Source organism: Leopardus geoffroyi, chromosome A1 (genome assembly GCF_018350155.1).
Source record: "Leopardus geoffroyi isolate Oge1 chromosome A1, O.geoffroyi_Oge1_pat1.0, whole genome shotgun sequence".
Taxonomy (NCBI): Eukaryota; Metazoa; Chordata; class Mammalia; order Carnivora; family Felidae; genus Leopardus; species Leopardus geoffroyi.
In genome coordinates, this window is record NC_059326.1 from 72,153,984 (window position 1) to 72,170,441 (window position 16,458).

A 16,458-nucleotide genomic window follows, 5' to 3' on the forward strand; every position below is an offset into this window, starting at 1 on the left:
TGCATAAATTGGGAAAAGAGGCCTGTTCCTCTGGAGAGATGTAGTCCTATGCCAGGGGCACTGCCTGGCAAGGAGGGTGTGCCTTAGCAGGTACAGTGGGGGCTAGATTTCAGCTTCTAATTTCCCCTTGACCTGGCAAATCTGTATGATGCATAACATGTTTGTACACCCTGAGAAGCATTCATGAGTATGGGAAAAACAAAGGCCTTAGTGGTTGTCCATAGAGTGGATGAAAACAAAGGATCCTCTATAATTTAAAAGCATAGAGTCATAGTTAATACATGGATTTTGGAGTTACACCGACCAGGGTTTGATTCCTGGTTCTCTGGCTCCCTGATTCATTAGACAAGGTGATTTAGGCAGGTTAGCTAAGCTTCCTGAGACTTAATTTTTCCTCTCTAAAACAGAGCTAATAGTCCTTGTCTTTCAGGGTTTGCTATGAGGACCTAATGAGACAGAGGTTGTAAAATAGTACAGTGTTTAGTGCACAGTCATCTTCCAGTAAACGGGAGAGATTAGTTTCATAAGTTGTTGAGGACACATAAATATGGCTGCCTAATTGGGAAATCAGATTGTAGTTGGTATCGATGTGATACCCAAGACCATTTCTATGGTATGTGATCTTGGGAGAAAGTACTTACCCAGTCTAAGACTCAGTTTTGTCACGCATAACATAGGGGTAATGATAGTATTTTTCCTAAATAGGTGTATTGTACAGATTGACTGAGATAATACGTGTAAGATCTTAGCATCATATGTGGGTCTTAAAAAATATTCATTATTCGTTCTTTTCCCATTTCCCTTTTCCTACTCCTCTATCTTCATGTTGGGAAGGCATTTTCATGGCATAATGTAAACATAGTTTAGGGGACAAAACACTTTATTTTATGAGACATTTTAGATAAATGATTTCAATTATTAAAGTCACTCAGTAAGGGAACCATGACTATGCTCTGTATGAATTTTCTCGTCACAGTTGTGTTCACAGAACTAGAGATATTACTGAAGACTCTTCCATCTGACTAGTGTCATAATCATGTGCTCAGGGCAAATATGAACTCTTTGAGGGAATAATCTATGTGTCCAGTATCTTGGAAAATGCCTGGTGCATAGAAGATGCAGCAGAAGTATTTCTTGAATGAGCAAGTCCTTTCCTTCCGGAAGAAAATCCAGCTAATGTCATTTGAAAATCTGTTTCTTAACAAATGTGTTCTGATTTTATTTATATTTAAGTAGTATAGCAATTGTATTTGTAGTCAATAAAAATGATTCTCTTAGAGAAAAAATAACCCCACATATGTCATTAAATAGACTTAAATTTTTTTTTGTAGTAAGTAGCATTCAACTAAAGGCTATTCCTTAGACATTAAAGAATTATTAATATGAGTGCACGGCAAGGAAGATTTGGTTGTAGATCCAAATATCAGAATTCAAATACTATGCTAGACTGATAATTCAAAAAAGGTTACAAAGACACTTCCTAACTAGTGAATTACTGATGGAAAACCACAAAGGGATGGAATATTCTAAAGTAATATAAAATGTTTAATTATTTTATTCTGACATTTCTCTATGCATTCAGCCTAGCAGGAATGATAATGCATTTTTGCTCAATTTCAGGGCTCTGAATTAGAGAAATCTCAGTAGAGGCAGCGACGCTTTTGAAAGCACACTGCTATTTGTTTTGATATCTTCTGATGTAGTGAAAAGGTCACTGCTTTTTGAAGGAAGCTTTCTTTAGTGGAGCTGAACAGTACAGGCAAAGTCAAAACAGAGTGAATTTAACAGCAACCCTGGATTTTACAGTTTAGGTGGTGGAACATCCTCTTTCTTGCAATCCTCTCCAGATAAGTCTTGAAAATAAAGAAAGTGAGAGAGAGAGAGAGAGAGAGAGAGAGAGAGAATACAGATGCCCATTTGTGCCCAGTGAATCCCCTGCAGGCAAGCAAGGGACCGTATTCTCAAGTTCTGTAAAAATGCCCCACTTCTGTCTCTTTCACAGGTTCCCACAAATATGGAGAAGTTCCTTTCTATCTCTTACAACATAGATTAATTTTCAAAAATACTACCTAGGAGAACACAAATGAAAAAATTAGAGATGACTATGCGGAGACGGCACTGGTGACTCCAATGATTCAAATACCTCAGACTCTGGGCCCCTTTCTCTCTGACTTTTCCCTTTGTCGGCTTGAATTTCCTGTTCATAGTAAAGGTATAGAGCATACTTTTTTCTGGAATAACGTGGATCCTGTTTCAAACGGAAACATGGATCCCCTGAGAACTGAGACCCCGGCAGCCCCGCAGCTTAATTATCAGTACTAAGAACTCAGGCCTCTCCATCAATATGACTTTACTATTCACTCCAGGAATTTCCTGTCTCAGAATGTAAGGCCGTTAACCAATAAGTAATTTCATTGTTAGCTTCAGGAACTTTCTGAAAATCCATTCATCTGAGTTATGGGCTAATGGACCAGCCCCTGTCTCTAGATAATATGTCACTCAACTGGTCAAACCAATCACCTAAAAATAATAGGTACTCATGAACACTCAGGCCAAGACCCTGCCCAGCGGGGTCCATCAACCCTAAACATTGTTTTTTTAAATGCTGTTTCTAAAAATTAGTTGTATTGGGGCGTCTGGGTAGCTCAGTTGGTTGGGCGTCTGAATTCAGCTCAGGTCATGATCTCCCAGTCTGTGAGTTTGGGCGCCACGTTGGGCTCTGTGCTGACAGCTCAGAGCCTGGAGCCTGCTTCAGATTCTGTGTCTCCCTCTCTCTCTGCCCCTCCTCCGCTCATGCTCTGTCTCTGTCTCAAAAAATAAATAAAAACATTAAAAAATAAAAAAATAAAATAAATAAAAATTAGTTGTATTTATTTTTAAAGGTAATACATGTATATGGCTAAAAATCCAAAGGCAGAATAGAATTGATTTCTGGAGTGAAGAGGACAGCAGAAACTCACCACTGATTTCTTTCTTTTCAGAAATCACCCCGCATCAGGAAGGAAAGTGAAAAACAGACATGCAAACTCCACTGAACAACTGACAAATGAAAGGTGGAGCCAGAGGGGGTGGAAAGAACACTGGGGCACAGAGTGGCAAAGGGATGCCCTCTCTACCGTGCCCTCACTCCCCGTGCCGCCCTCCCCAGAAAAGTAATGGTACCTATCCATAACACGTACTTGTTACTTGTCTATCCGGGAGAGTCCTACACTCTTTTTTTTTTTAATTGAGGTATATCAGGGCACCTGGGTGGTTCAGTCAGTTGAGTGACTCACTCTTGATTTCTGCTCAGGTCATGATCCCAGGGTTGTGGGACTGAACCCCGTGTCAGGCTCCACGCTGAGCACACAGCCTGCTTAAGATCCTTTCTCAGGGCGCCTGGGTAGCTCAGTTGGTTAAGCATCCAACTTCAGCTCAGGTCATGATCTTACGGTTCATGAGTTCGAGCCCCACATAGGGCTACGCACTGACAGTGCAGAGCCTGCTTGGGATTCTCTCTCTCCCTCTCTCTCTGCCCCTCCCCTGCTCGCTCTCTCTCAAAATATAAACTTTAAAAAAGAGAAAAAAGATTCTCTCTCTCTCCCTCTGCCCCTCTCTTCCACTTGCATTCTTTCTCTAAAATAAAAAAATAAAAATAAACGAGGTATAATTGACATATAATGTTGTATTAGCTTATAGTACACATTACAGCATTACAAAATAATGATTTGATGTTTTGTATATATTGTGAAACTGTCTAAACTCTTACATCAAGAATTCTGCCCAATATCAATCACTAACAACACTTAAACCCAAACCCCAAACCCTACAAATATCCACTCCTGACCTATCTCTTGTGAGGTATTATTAAGAGTGCTGCAGTGGAAGTCTGCCTCACTGTGATGAGTATTAAATTTTGCTCTGATTGACCAACAGATTATTCAGGTGACCATTTGGGGTAGTCTATGCTGCAAAGGCAGCAGGTAAGTGAGTGGCTTAAGGTTATGGAGGAGCAGAGCCAGATGCTGGTGTAGGCCTTCTGACACCAAGTCTAGTAGCTTACGTTAGAATTAGGTGGACCCTGAGGATCACCTCCTGCAATCTTTAAATTCCTGGAAAATCAGGGATTTAAATAATTAACCTGTTTACACAGCCTGGTCTTGAGATACCTTAGATCAGGGATTTGTTTTGTATTATTTTCCCCAAATATTTGTTATTTTTAAAAGTTATTTCTAAGACACTAATATTTCATGGTATCTTCTTTTTTTTTAAATTTTTTTTTTCAACGTTTATTTATTTTTGGGACAGAGAGAGACAGAGCATGAACGGGGGAGGCGCAGAGAGAGAGGGAGACACAGAATCGGAAACAGGCTCCAGGCTCTGAGCCATCAGCCCAGAGCCCGACGCGGGGCTCGAACTCACGGACCGCGAGATCGTGACCTGGCTGAAGTCGGACGCTTAACCGACTGCGCCACCCAGGCGCCCCATCATGGTATCTTCTTAAATCACACTGGATTTAAAGTTTATGTGACTTATCTCTCTGTGCACCCAAATCAGTACAAATGCCCACCTGTTGCCAAAATGATTTGGCTGAGGTCTTCTTTCTGTGTCTTCCTATAACCTTCTGCCTACCTCCCTGAAGAGGAACCTCTTAGATGAAACTAAGGACAATAAGGCTATGAAAATAGAAGACTTAGGAAAATTGAGAGTGACAGAGCACTAAAACAAGTCTCTGCTGCACTTCTTTTCTGTCGTATCAAGGCAGACCCATCCATTAAGATACAGAATCTGTACCTCCTTGTCCTTTCCTTCTTTCAAAGCCTCCTTCCAAAATGCAAAGGGTCATGGGAGAGGCCATTTTTCCCCCCAGCTTTACTGAGGGATACTTGACAAATAACGTTGTGTAAATATAAGGTATACAACATGATTTGACGTATGTATATATTGTGAAGTGATCGCCACCAATAAAGTTAGTTAACACATTCATCTGCTGCCATAATATAGGGTAGGCCTATTTAATTGCTTACCCTGAAGTGACTGCAAATGTTTTCCTTTTCTTTCTTTTTAATTTCTCTTGTCCCTTCTTCTTTGTTTTTCTTTCCATTTGTTGTTGTTGTTCATTGAAAAATAGCATAGAAAAATGCCCATGGACCCATAGCTATTGACCCAATCAGTTCTTGACCTTCTTACATTATAATGCAGGTATGATATATTATTATTATCATCGTCATCATCATTACTACTACTATACAATTAATGAAAAAAGGTAAATACACCCAAAGAAACTGTCAGTTCTTAATTCTTGCAGAGACTAATGTAGCACCAACAAGGAAAACATTTTCACAGAAAAAGAGCTAAATGGCTTTTCTAGAGATCAAATTTGTATTCTTAAAAAAGTCTTCATTTTTTTCTAATTGTAGCCTCATATTCCTGAGATTGACTAGGTGCAGCTCTGGGAGCCTACAGTTGCTTCTCAGTTTGTAGTATGCTGGGCTGTAGTAAAATGCTACTGGGTCTGGGTGTTCCTCAAATTACACAATTATTAGGCAAGACTGAAGGCGTCCGTATTCCCTAATAGTCTTAAAAATTTGGCTCAGGTAACTCCACAAATATTCTCTTTTTAAAACCACTTCTGCACATTTAAAAATCAACAGCTAAATCCCTCCCTGCAATGTTATTTAGCGGTAAAGGACGTGATTTCTAGCACAATCACATCTGTGCTTTAATATGACTTTGAGAAAACACCAGAGAGTTCTATCCATCCAATAAATTCACTTTTATGATATTGGGCACCATGATGTCAGCTTTCATTATCAAGCAGATGAGCCAAATCTGTCAGAAAAAGTCTGACTTTATTTTTCAACTCCTATAACATGTTATTATTATTATTATTATTATCATTGCTACTATATGAGTGAAAAAAGGTAAGTGCACCCAAAGAAACTATCAGTTTGACGTATTGACCTTAATTCTTGTAACGTCTGTGTTATTTCTGAGGCCTAACCCTAAGGTAGATGAATTCTTGGAAGGAGGTTTTCCAAAAACTTGTCACCTAGATAGACAATAAGCTGTTGCCCAATGGGATCCCCTTTCTGGAGAAACTTGCGTGGGAACAGTCACTGTGTTTGGCAACCCAGATCAATACGCACCATAGCTTCACCTTCCTTGTGCATGAATTACAGTCTCACTGTGTTTTGTGTGTGTGTGTGTGTGTGTTTTTTTTTTTTTTTTTTTTGTAAACTGGGAGCAGGTGAATAAGGAAAAGGTAATGGAAAAGAAAAACTGGAAGACCAAATTTAAGAAAATTCACAGAGAGGTGAGGCTCTGGAAGTGACTTCTTCCAGGGATGCCTGTCTGCCTGTGCTCTGAAGTCTCTGGGAGCCCCAGGGTACATTCAGGAAGGTAGTTACTCTGGGTAGGTGAGTAATGTCATTTTGGTTCCTAATTTGGTAAGTAGACTCTGAATACAGGCTCAGAGTATTACAATCCCCTCGTGGGTCCTTTGGATTGGAGGCTGAATTCTCTTCCCCGTCAGTGCACGGCATGGTCTGTCTTGTGTGAACAGAGGAGCATCTTCAAGACGCTGGGGATTGATCCTGCCAGGAATTCATCTAGTATAGTAGTTACAGCTTGATAAAGACCCTGGAGTACCATGCAGCATTCAAGGCCGGCCCCCCATGACGTTATCTGATGGCAATGCCAGGATTGAGCCAATTGGACTCAAACTGAAATTGGGACGCAGGTTGTTAAAGATTTGCTGAGAAAGCTTTCCTTTCTCTATTTCAACTAGACCTTTTATGATCATATCATCATATTTTGTGGTGATAATACAGAATAAGCCCAGAAATGATTGTTCTCCTCTCATAAAAGGCACTGCAGCACATACTCATATCTGCGCACGAACTGTCAGCAGATAAAAGACTGAATACCAGAATACTGTCTTGACTAGTTACTAGGATTGTTTTTGGCACACAAATTTCAAGTACTGTTATAAACTCAAAATAGTGTCTGTCTCAAACCATATATATTAGCCTTATTTCCTCATTACAGTCATCCAAGTTGTGATATACACTCTGGCAAAAACTCTTTAATGACCATTCCTAGAACCAAGGTAGACTAGAAGACAGTCTAACTCCTTCCTCTCAGCATAAGTTGGGAAGGGTCTTCCCAGATAAATTCATCCATTCACCTTGTCAGCCATTCTCCTTCTAGCCTCCAGTATTTAGTTGTATTGTTACATGCGTCTGTGTAATATGTGCACCATAAATAGCATTCTGAATGCTTGTGCATTGTTATAAAGATCATGCTCTTTCACGTTATGACACAGTCTTGTAAAATACTCTTAAGTAGCTAGCCTGATTTTCCTTTCTGGTACTTCATCAAGGCAGGTTTAAGAAACCACTGTTGAAATTACACATTTTCATAAGCATTTTAAAATGGATATGCCTTTGATTCTTATAGGTTTTAAATACATTTACTCTTAATAGGTTAATAAATCATAATTACTTCTAAAAAGCTTACCATTTCCCCCTTAGATTGTGATTTGTCCTTTATATATCACAAAAGAAATAAAACATGGAAGAATAAAAGTAAGTTATGGTCATCTTTTTGTAAATGTTTATACTTAACGATTTATGTGTATGGGCATGAAAAGAAAAATGTATGGCTGAGCTAATAAAATATTATTTTTCCAGGAAAGATATAAATGATGTATTTGACATTATTTGTAACTACACAGTTACCCAGGCCTACTTTCTAGCAGAAAGTGTATATTGATACTCAGAAAATTAGTTCATTAAAGAGAAAAGAGTTTTTTTGCTGGATATAATCCCACTAGGGTTAAATATGTATCAGTGTTTAATGGTGTTACCTTAAGATTTTAGTGACTGCAGTCTCTTTTTCTAGAAGATTCCTTGCCCTGATGCTGAAGACAGACTTGCGAAGCTGAAAAATTGTAAGTGTGGGTTATTAGTTTTGGAATGTGAAGGGATAATATACTGACAAATCATTACATACATTATATAGAGAACAGTATTAAAACATCAAACAGGGGCGCCTGGGTGGCACAGTCGGTTAAGCGTCCGACTTCAGCCAGGTCACGATCTCGCGGTCCGTGAGTTCGAGCCCCGCGTCGGGCTCTGGGCTGATGGCTCAGAGCCTGGAGCCTGTTTCCGATTCTGTGTCTCCCTCTCTCTCTGCCCCTCCCCCGTTCATGCTCTGTCTCTCTCTGTCCCAAAAATAAATAAACGTTGAAAAAAAAATTAAAAAAAAAAAACAAAAAACATCAAACATAATTTTTTTTTTTACTGACGCATCATTATATGAGTGATTCTATTCTTTAATTTTACCTTCTATTTTTACTTTTATTTGGGCAGAAATGCAAACAAGCTTGTGGGGCCACACGTCACAACTATGGTGGTGATACATTGGCTGTGCTCATTAGTAATAATATCTTACATCTGAATAGGCTTTTCAGTATCCAGAGAATGTAGCATTGAGACAAATATTGGACTGCTTCTTGCTATCGTCCAGCAAACTGTTCTCTAATCCACTTTACACCTGTTTCAAGTTCTTTTATTTTTTTAAATGTTTATTTATTTTGACACACACACACACACACACACACACACACACACACATGCACAGAGTGTAAACAGGGGAGGGGCAGAGAGAGAGGGAGACACAGAATCCAAAGCAGGTTTCAGGCTCCAAGCTGTCAGCACAGAGCCTGACATGGGGCTCGAACCCATGAACTGTGAGATCAGGACCTGAACCAAAGTCAGATGGTTAACTGACTGAGCCACCCAGGCATCCCCTGTTTCAGGGTCTTAGCCTGTGACTTGGTACTAATCTGAATGATGAGTTCAGGAGTTGCTTTGCCCACTGACATGGAGACAAATGAGATGAGCTTTCAAGGTTGCTTCCTAGTTGGCAATGATGAAATTATTCCAGGGAGAAGCACTAAGATAAACAAAATCCTGGAGGCTGCCTATAAACCAGAAGATTCCTCAAACTCAGCTCTGTCCTGCCTGATAGTTGCAGAAGTCAGAGGGGTGACAGGGCGCAGGAAACTCAAGTGGGCAATCAGAGGGCAGAGAAAGAACAGGGAAGCATGCCGATCTAGGCAGATTCATAATAACAAATAACTAGGAAGGGTAACTCCAATAGTCAGACCAGAGATAACACTTGGACAACGTCCTGCTCATCTTTTTTGTTTTTTTTCATCTTTTTAAATATTTATTTATTTTCAAGAGACAGACAGAGACAGAGTGCGAGTGGGGGAGGGGCAGAGAGAGAGGGAGACACAGAATCCGAAGCAGGCTCCAGGCTCTGAGCTGTCAGCGCAGAACCCGACACGGGGCTCAAACCCACCAACTGTGAGATCATGATCTGAGCTGAAGTCGGACAACCAACTGACTGAGCCAACCAGGTGCCCCACGACCTACTCATCTTGATCAGTAGATCAGGTTAGATTTTCTAAGCACTAAGTATGATATTAGTGACTATTAGAGATACAGCTTACCCACAAATCAGAATTGTTTACCTGAATCGAAAAGCCTAGTTACAAAGGCAAGGCTATGATGCATGAGGTTACCAGTAAAAAGTAGACAGTAAGGTGCTGGCTGCTGTGTCCAGCAGAAAAGATGAGAAGGCTGCACGACTTCGGGTGGGCACAAATAGCTGTATCTGAAATAGCAAAGATGTCACTGAAGAAGTGGAGACTGCACTAGGCCTTGAAGGATGGTTCAGATTTTCATAGCAAAGGAGGCTGTGAGCAAAGGACTGCAGTTGGAAATGCATGCGTGGGGCAAAGAGATCCAGCGCAGATGATATGCTTACGTGCTGAGCTCGGTGGAAGAAACACTGTAAGGCATACTGTGTTTCCAACAGATTTGAGGGAGGAAAAAAAATGAGCAGGAGACAGAACGACTCTGTATCCAGTAAAAACAGACTGTCTAATTTCTTTTAAACAACATAGTGACTTCAGGTACAAAGTCACAGAGCTCCATTCTACAACAAACAAGCCTATAAACAAATACTGTACTGTCGACTGACATGTCCATATGGCCACAGCTGGAGAGGAAGTGACAGGCACAAACTGGTCTTTTCAGCCACACCTGACAACCTAGATAACACCATATCCAGCAATATAATTTTTGTATTTCACAGCAGATCTGCAATAAAGGGAAAGATCATTGAACACATTGGCAATTTCCCTCATATGAAGAAAGATGGAGAACTCATATATTTTCAATAATGAAAAACTGAATTGGTTTTTTTTACTCATCAGAGCTCATGGAAGAATAAGTTAATGTACACACAAGGAAATAAGGGTGGATGCCATTTTTTTCAGAAGTTACATTTTTAGGGTAGTGCACAGAAGGCTGTTTACCATGATGGATCCTAAAACTTTCTTAAATCTCCTCCCCTCCCCTTGTGAGGTGACTTTGGGCATGGATTTAACCTCCTAGAGCTGACAGCCTATCTCCCAAGGAATGTTATTTAAAGTCATTTGCAGAGACAGAAGGGTCTCATCATGGTGGTGCTTTTGCCCTTTGGTTCCTAAGCATACACATTGTCATGGGAAAGGCCCGGGCTATGGAGGCCCCGAGACTGCAGGTTTGGGGAGAGGTCTGGACCCCACTCCCCTTATTTCATCTTTGAAGGACACTGACATGCCTTAGTCATCTTTCCCTTAGTGAAGGTGATGGTCTGAATTCAGTCACCTACCTACTGCCCTGTAATTGAGCAGCTGACACTTAACACAGAGTTCTTCATGTTAGAAAAAAACCTTTGCAGAAACTGGGGATAATATTTATTATATTGATTCCAAAATTATTTCTGTGCTGTCTAAGATTGCTAAAGGGCTGCTGCATCTCCTTTGTCCTAAACCCAAACTAGTTAAAGTAAAATACACTATTAATCTGTACGAGGAACTTCCTGAGAACTGATTTTATAACAGCAGAGGTAGCAAAAGAATAAATACTCTAATAGAAGAACTTCAGATTCAGCCTCAGGATCTACTGAGCTCAGTGGGTGCAGCATGGGACTCTTGATCTCGGGGTCATGAGTTTGAGCCCTATGTTGGGCATAGAGCTTACTTAAAAAATCAGCCAATCGATCAATCAGTAGATTGAGGTAGCCAGCCAGCTACCTCTAGCTTCAGGATGTTTTAAAAGAAGAAACATTGACATCTACATCTATCTGTCATCTATCTATATCTAAACATATATGATAGCCCAGATATGTATTTAGTTATATATTTTAACGGTTCTTTTTTTCTAGTAAATAAAGAAAGCCTATAGTGATTATCTAGTACCCCTCCCCTTTTCATTATTTCTGTAGTAGAGCTTTGCACATTTTTTTTTTTTTTTTTTTCTGCAAAGGACACTTTCTGCTAGTCCCAAGTACTCAGAGCTATGCTGCTCTGCAGTGCCCTCTTCTGGCTCCAAAAGATACTGACAGTCACCTGAAATGATCAAAATAAGGAATACAGAAATCAATTTCAGGGTAAGTAATTTTAGACCTGAAGTTTAAATTACAGGTAAGGCAGGTGCCAGTAAATGTTTCTTCTGGATGTAAACACATCAGACATGTAGGACTTAAAGGGAAGGGTATGGATGACATTACACGGAGTCTGCACTGAAGAAAATAAAAGATTAGTTGAAAAAGCCCTTTTTGGTGGTTTTCTTTTGTTTGTAAATCTAATACATCCAACTCCAGAAGACAAACATTCTCTGACTGAATTATCAAAAATACATTTAAACATTCAAACAAGAGACACCTGGGTGGCTCAGTCAGTTGAGCATCCAACTCTTGATTTCGGCTCAGGTCACGGTCTTAGGGTTTGTGAGTTTGAGCCCCACATTGGGCTCTGCACTGCACTGATGGTGTGGAGGCTGCTTGGGATTCTCTCTCTCTCCCTCTCTTTTTCTGCCCCTTTGTGCATGCGCTCTTTCTTTCTCTCAAAATAAATAAACTTAACAAAAATTAAATGTTCAAGCAGCACAGAGATTTTTTTGTCTTAAAAATTTTAATTTAAAAGATATTTCCAGAACTATGCACTTTAACGTGAAATTCTGGAGGTTCAAATTTGCAGTTATTTGTGGTTGAATAATTCGGAGCTGAAGGACACAGCAATGGATGGATCTCGCTGATTTTCTGGCAATTTCTTTAACATCTTTTAATCTACAGGTACACCTCCTGCCTGCCGCCCCCCTCCCCCAACCATAGTTGAAGGACCGGGGGCATGTCACCTGGAGCTTCCAGGAGTGTGGATTTTCCCAAGTGCACATTCATGCCATAGTTCACATGCTCCTCTGTCTTCTATACCTCTTGCAAATTGGTAGTTGAACCCAGAGTCTCATCTGGCTCATACTTGATGGTTTTGGCAAGACCACAGGTGGTGGTGTAGCTTTTCATCAGAAGGCACACAATGTCTGATTGTTCCTCTTTTTTGTGATGTTAGTAGTATTGATGTCTATTGCTTAGATCATTGATTCATTCAGTTTCTAAAATTGACACTTCTTTCTCATTTATTAGTTGGAACACCTTTATAATGAAGTACTTCCTCTCATGCACTATTTGGTTACTCATTAGCACAGTTCATAGAGAAAAGGCAGAGTAAATGTTGATTCTTTACTTTACTTATTCATTTTTTATGTAATTAATTGGTCTTCTATCATCCTCTGAAGGTGACCAATTAGTAGTTTCAAAATGTCATTATTGGGGCACCTGGGAGGCTCCATCGGTTAAGTGTCCAACTTCGGCTCAGGTCATGATCTCGCAGTTTTTGAGTTCGAGCCCCGCATCGGGCTCTGTGCTGACAGCTCAGAGCCTGGAGCCTGCCTCAGATTCTGTGTCTCCCTTTCCCTCTGCCCCTCCCCTGCTCACGCTCTGACTCTCTCTGACTTTCAATAATAAACATTAAAAATTTTTTTAAATAAAAAAATAAAAATGTCATTATTGACTTAAGGACTTAAATATATTTGGTTTCAATCCATTACAATCATTATCCTCATGCGAAGTCAAAGAGCATCGGGAGATTTTTCAAAATGGCTCATGGGTTCGTTTGGCCTGACTTTAGTAGTCTTTGTCTAAGCTTCCTCGTTATTAGTATGGCCAGATATCCCTAGCTCATCTTGTATATGCTTCCTATTCCAAATTACCATTTTTCTCCAAAAAGCCTTGGTTTATTTATTGAGAAATGGGTTTCAAGAACACAATTTAGTGATACTCTTCGCTACTGAGTGGGTCACTGTTTCGAGGGCTTGGCCTGATTTTATTTTGATATTTTCTATTTAAATTCAGGACTCTGCACTTTTACCTAATCTCTTCCATACGACATCTGTATCTCTTCTGTTTCTGTATCCTCCCACCCACATCAAAACTCTTGATTATCAAATATACAGAGATAACAGACATTAGACTATCTGCCAATTACTCATTATTTTTATTTCACATTTCATAGGCACTAGTCTTAGCATTACAATACCTATTCTAACACAATACAACTAATGGATATTTAAAAAATGCATACATCCTTCCCATTTTCCTCTCATTTGTACACTTGTACCATACTCATATTAGCAGAGCAAATAGCTATTGCATATTTTTCTCTTTATTTTAATCCTCATGTGGTCCTAGTTAGTCATACACAGTTAAGAATGTTTACCACCTGTTCTTATGTTAATGTCTTAGAGTCATTTTTGGAATTCATTTTGGTTGTTTGAAGCATGTTTTTTAGTAATTTCCTCAGGAAAGACTCATAGGAACAACATTACTTAACATTCTTACATCTTAATAGTAGTTGTTTTCTTTTCTCCTTTAAACTTGAGAGGCGGTTTTCCTAGACATAAGAAAGCTGGATGACATATTCTTTTTCTGGGTATCCTATATATGTGATTCTAATTTCTTCTGACATAAAGCATTCCTGCCAAAAAGTCTGATGGTAATCAAATGTTCTTCCCTTTATAAGTCACTTATTCATTTTGAGCTGATACCTGTTTTTGTTTTATTTTATTATTATTATTATTTTTGGTTTTAAGTTTTTATTTAAGTTCCAGTTAGTTAACATGTAGTGGAATATTGGTTTCAGAAGTAGAATTTAATAATCCATCACTTACATATAACACCCAGTGCTTATTTTTTTTTTTTTATTTTTTTTTCAACGTTTATTTATTTTTGGGACAGAGAGAGACAGAGCATGAACGGGGGAGGAGCAGAGAGAGAGGGAGACACAGAATCAGAAACAGGCTCCAGGCTCTGAGCCATCAGCCCAGAGCCCGACGCGGGGCTCGAACTCACGGACCGCGAGATCGTGACCTGGCTGAAGTCGGACGCTTAACCGACTGCGCCACCCAGGCGCCCCAAACACCCAGTGCTTATTACACCCTCCTTAATGCCCATCCCCTAACCACCTCCTCTCCAGTACCCCTTAGTTCTCTATAGTTAAGAGTGATATATTAAAGATATATGTTAAACATATATATGTATACATAATTTTAAGTTATTACATTATATTATTATATTATAATTATACTAATTATAATATAATGTTATAAAAATATATAATATATATAAATATATAATACATAAAAATATATAATATAATAATTAATTATAATATAATAAAATAATATATTAAATATATATATGTATATATAATTTTTTAAGTCCTGTAATTTGTCTGCAATATGTCTTATTTTTGGTCATTTGTTATTGATGTTTTCAGTTCCAATATATAGCTTCAAATCTTTTTACATTTCAGAAAAGTTTAATGCTGTTCTGTGCTATGGCTTTTGTTTTCTTCTTTCAGGATCTTTATAATACAGATCTGGGACCTTCACTGAAATTCTTTGATTTGTCAGTTTCTTTCAAATCATTTTCATTTCTTTCTTCATTTCTTTTTGATGTCTTCAAATTTCCTCTTTTTTTGCTTTCTAGTTTTCTAAAGGCATCATCTGATGTATGTAATCACTTTATGTTCTGCCTAGTTTAGTCTTCATTGCTTTTACTAATATAGTTGACCCTTGACCAATGCAGGGGTTAGGGGCACTGACACTCCATTCAGTTGAAAACACACACATAGCCTTTGTCTCCCCCCCCAAACTTAACAGCTAACAGCCTACTGTTGACTGGACACCTTACCAATAACACAGTCAACTAACACATTATTTTGTATGCCATATGTATTATACACTGTATTATTACAATAAAGCAAGATAGACAAAAGAAAATGTTGTTAAAAGCATAAGGAAAATACATTTACAGATAGTACTGTGCTGCATTTATCAAAAAATCTGCATGTAAGTGGATGTGCACAGCTCAAATTGTAATTTGTCTCTTACAATTCTTGTAGGGAATTTGGCTGTGATAAATTTCCATTGCTCATGCTTACACACAGTTTTCCTGAACACCTTAGTATTTCCTTCTAGTTTCAGAGTGTCTTCTTCTGTGGTTTTAACATAGTGAACCATATGGCAGCCTTCTTTCTGAGATTTCCTGGCTTTGTTATGGGGAGCAGACACCACCAATTTTATCTGGATCTACTTTTCCCCTCATCACTCTTGTCACTGGCCTGTCAAGTTTGTTTCCACTCCTGGATGTTTTTCTTTGTGTGGAGCTAGGCAGGTGTGGTCCAGTCTCAAAGACATTACATGCCCTGTAACTAACTTGGCTTCCTCCCCAACAGCACCAATACTATGTGTTATACCCCAAATTCATGTGTTGAAGCTCTAGCCCCCCAGTGTGAAGATATTAGGAGAAGGGGTCTCTGAGAAGTACCTATGTTTAGAGGAGGTCATGAGGATAGCACCCCATGATGGCATTTGTGCCCTCATAAGAAGAGGAAGAGACCAGAGCCCTCCTTCTTTCTGTCATATGAACACGCAGCCAGAAGGCAGTCATCTGTGAACCAGGAAGAAGAACCAGACACAAATCTGCTGACACCTCGATCTTAGATAGGCTTTCCAGCCTCCAGAGCTCTGAGGGATAAACGCTTGTTGTTGAAGTCACCCAGTCTGTGGTATGTGTTGTAGCATTCAAAACAGACCAAGTCACCTTGCAAACCATGTGGCTATTGTTTTGTCTACAGCTGCTTTTACTTGTGGTTTGTGGATTACCTAATTTTGTTGTAAATATTGTCTATGGTGTTTGGTTGTTATCTAAGTATTCTATTTACTTTCATGTTATCTAGGTATTCTATTTACTTAATTCAAGGAGATTAAGAAAACTATGCCAATGCTTCTATCATTATGCCGGAAGACTCCTTACATATTTTTTTGTTGAAATTTAATGCAGATTTATCATTTTTATTTGTCTTTTTTTTTTTTCAACGTTTATTTATTTTTGGGACAGAGAGAGACAGAGCATGAACGGGGGAGGGGCAGAGAGAGAGGGAGACACAGAATCGGAAACAGGCTCCAGGCTCTGAGCCATCAGCCCAGAGCCCGACGCGGGGCTCGAACTCACGGACCG

General features: G+C 39.3%; 1 protein-coding gene across 5 annotated transcripts in view; it reads right to left on the reverse strand.

Annotated features, from left to right (window-relative positions):
* Window positions 1-16,458, reverse strand: part of NALCN (sodium leak channel, non-selective) — a 320,527-nt gene that overhangs the window by 60,461 nt on the left and 243,608 nt on the right. For all 5 annotated transcript variants that reach the window (XM_045481393.1, XM_045481373.1, XM_045481362.1 and 2 more), the window contains one exon: window positions 7,850-7,923. In XM_045481393.1, coding sequence (XP_045337349.1) covers window positions 7,850-7,923 — 74 coding nt within the window. The remainder of the gene's footprint in view (window positions 1-7,849; window positions 7,924-16,458) is intronic.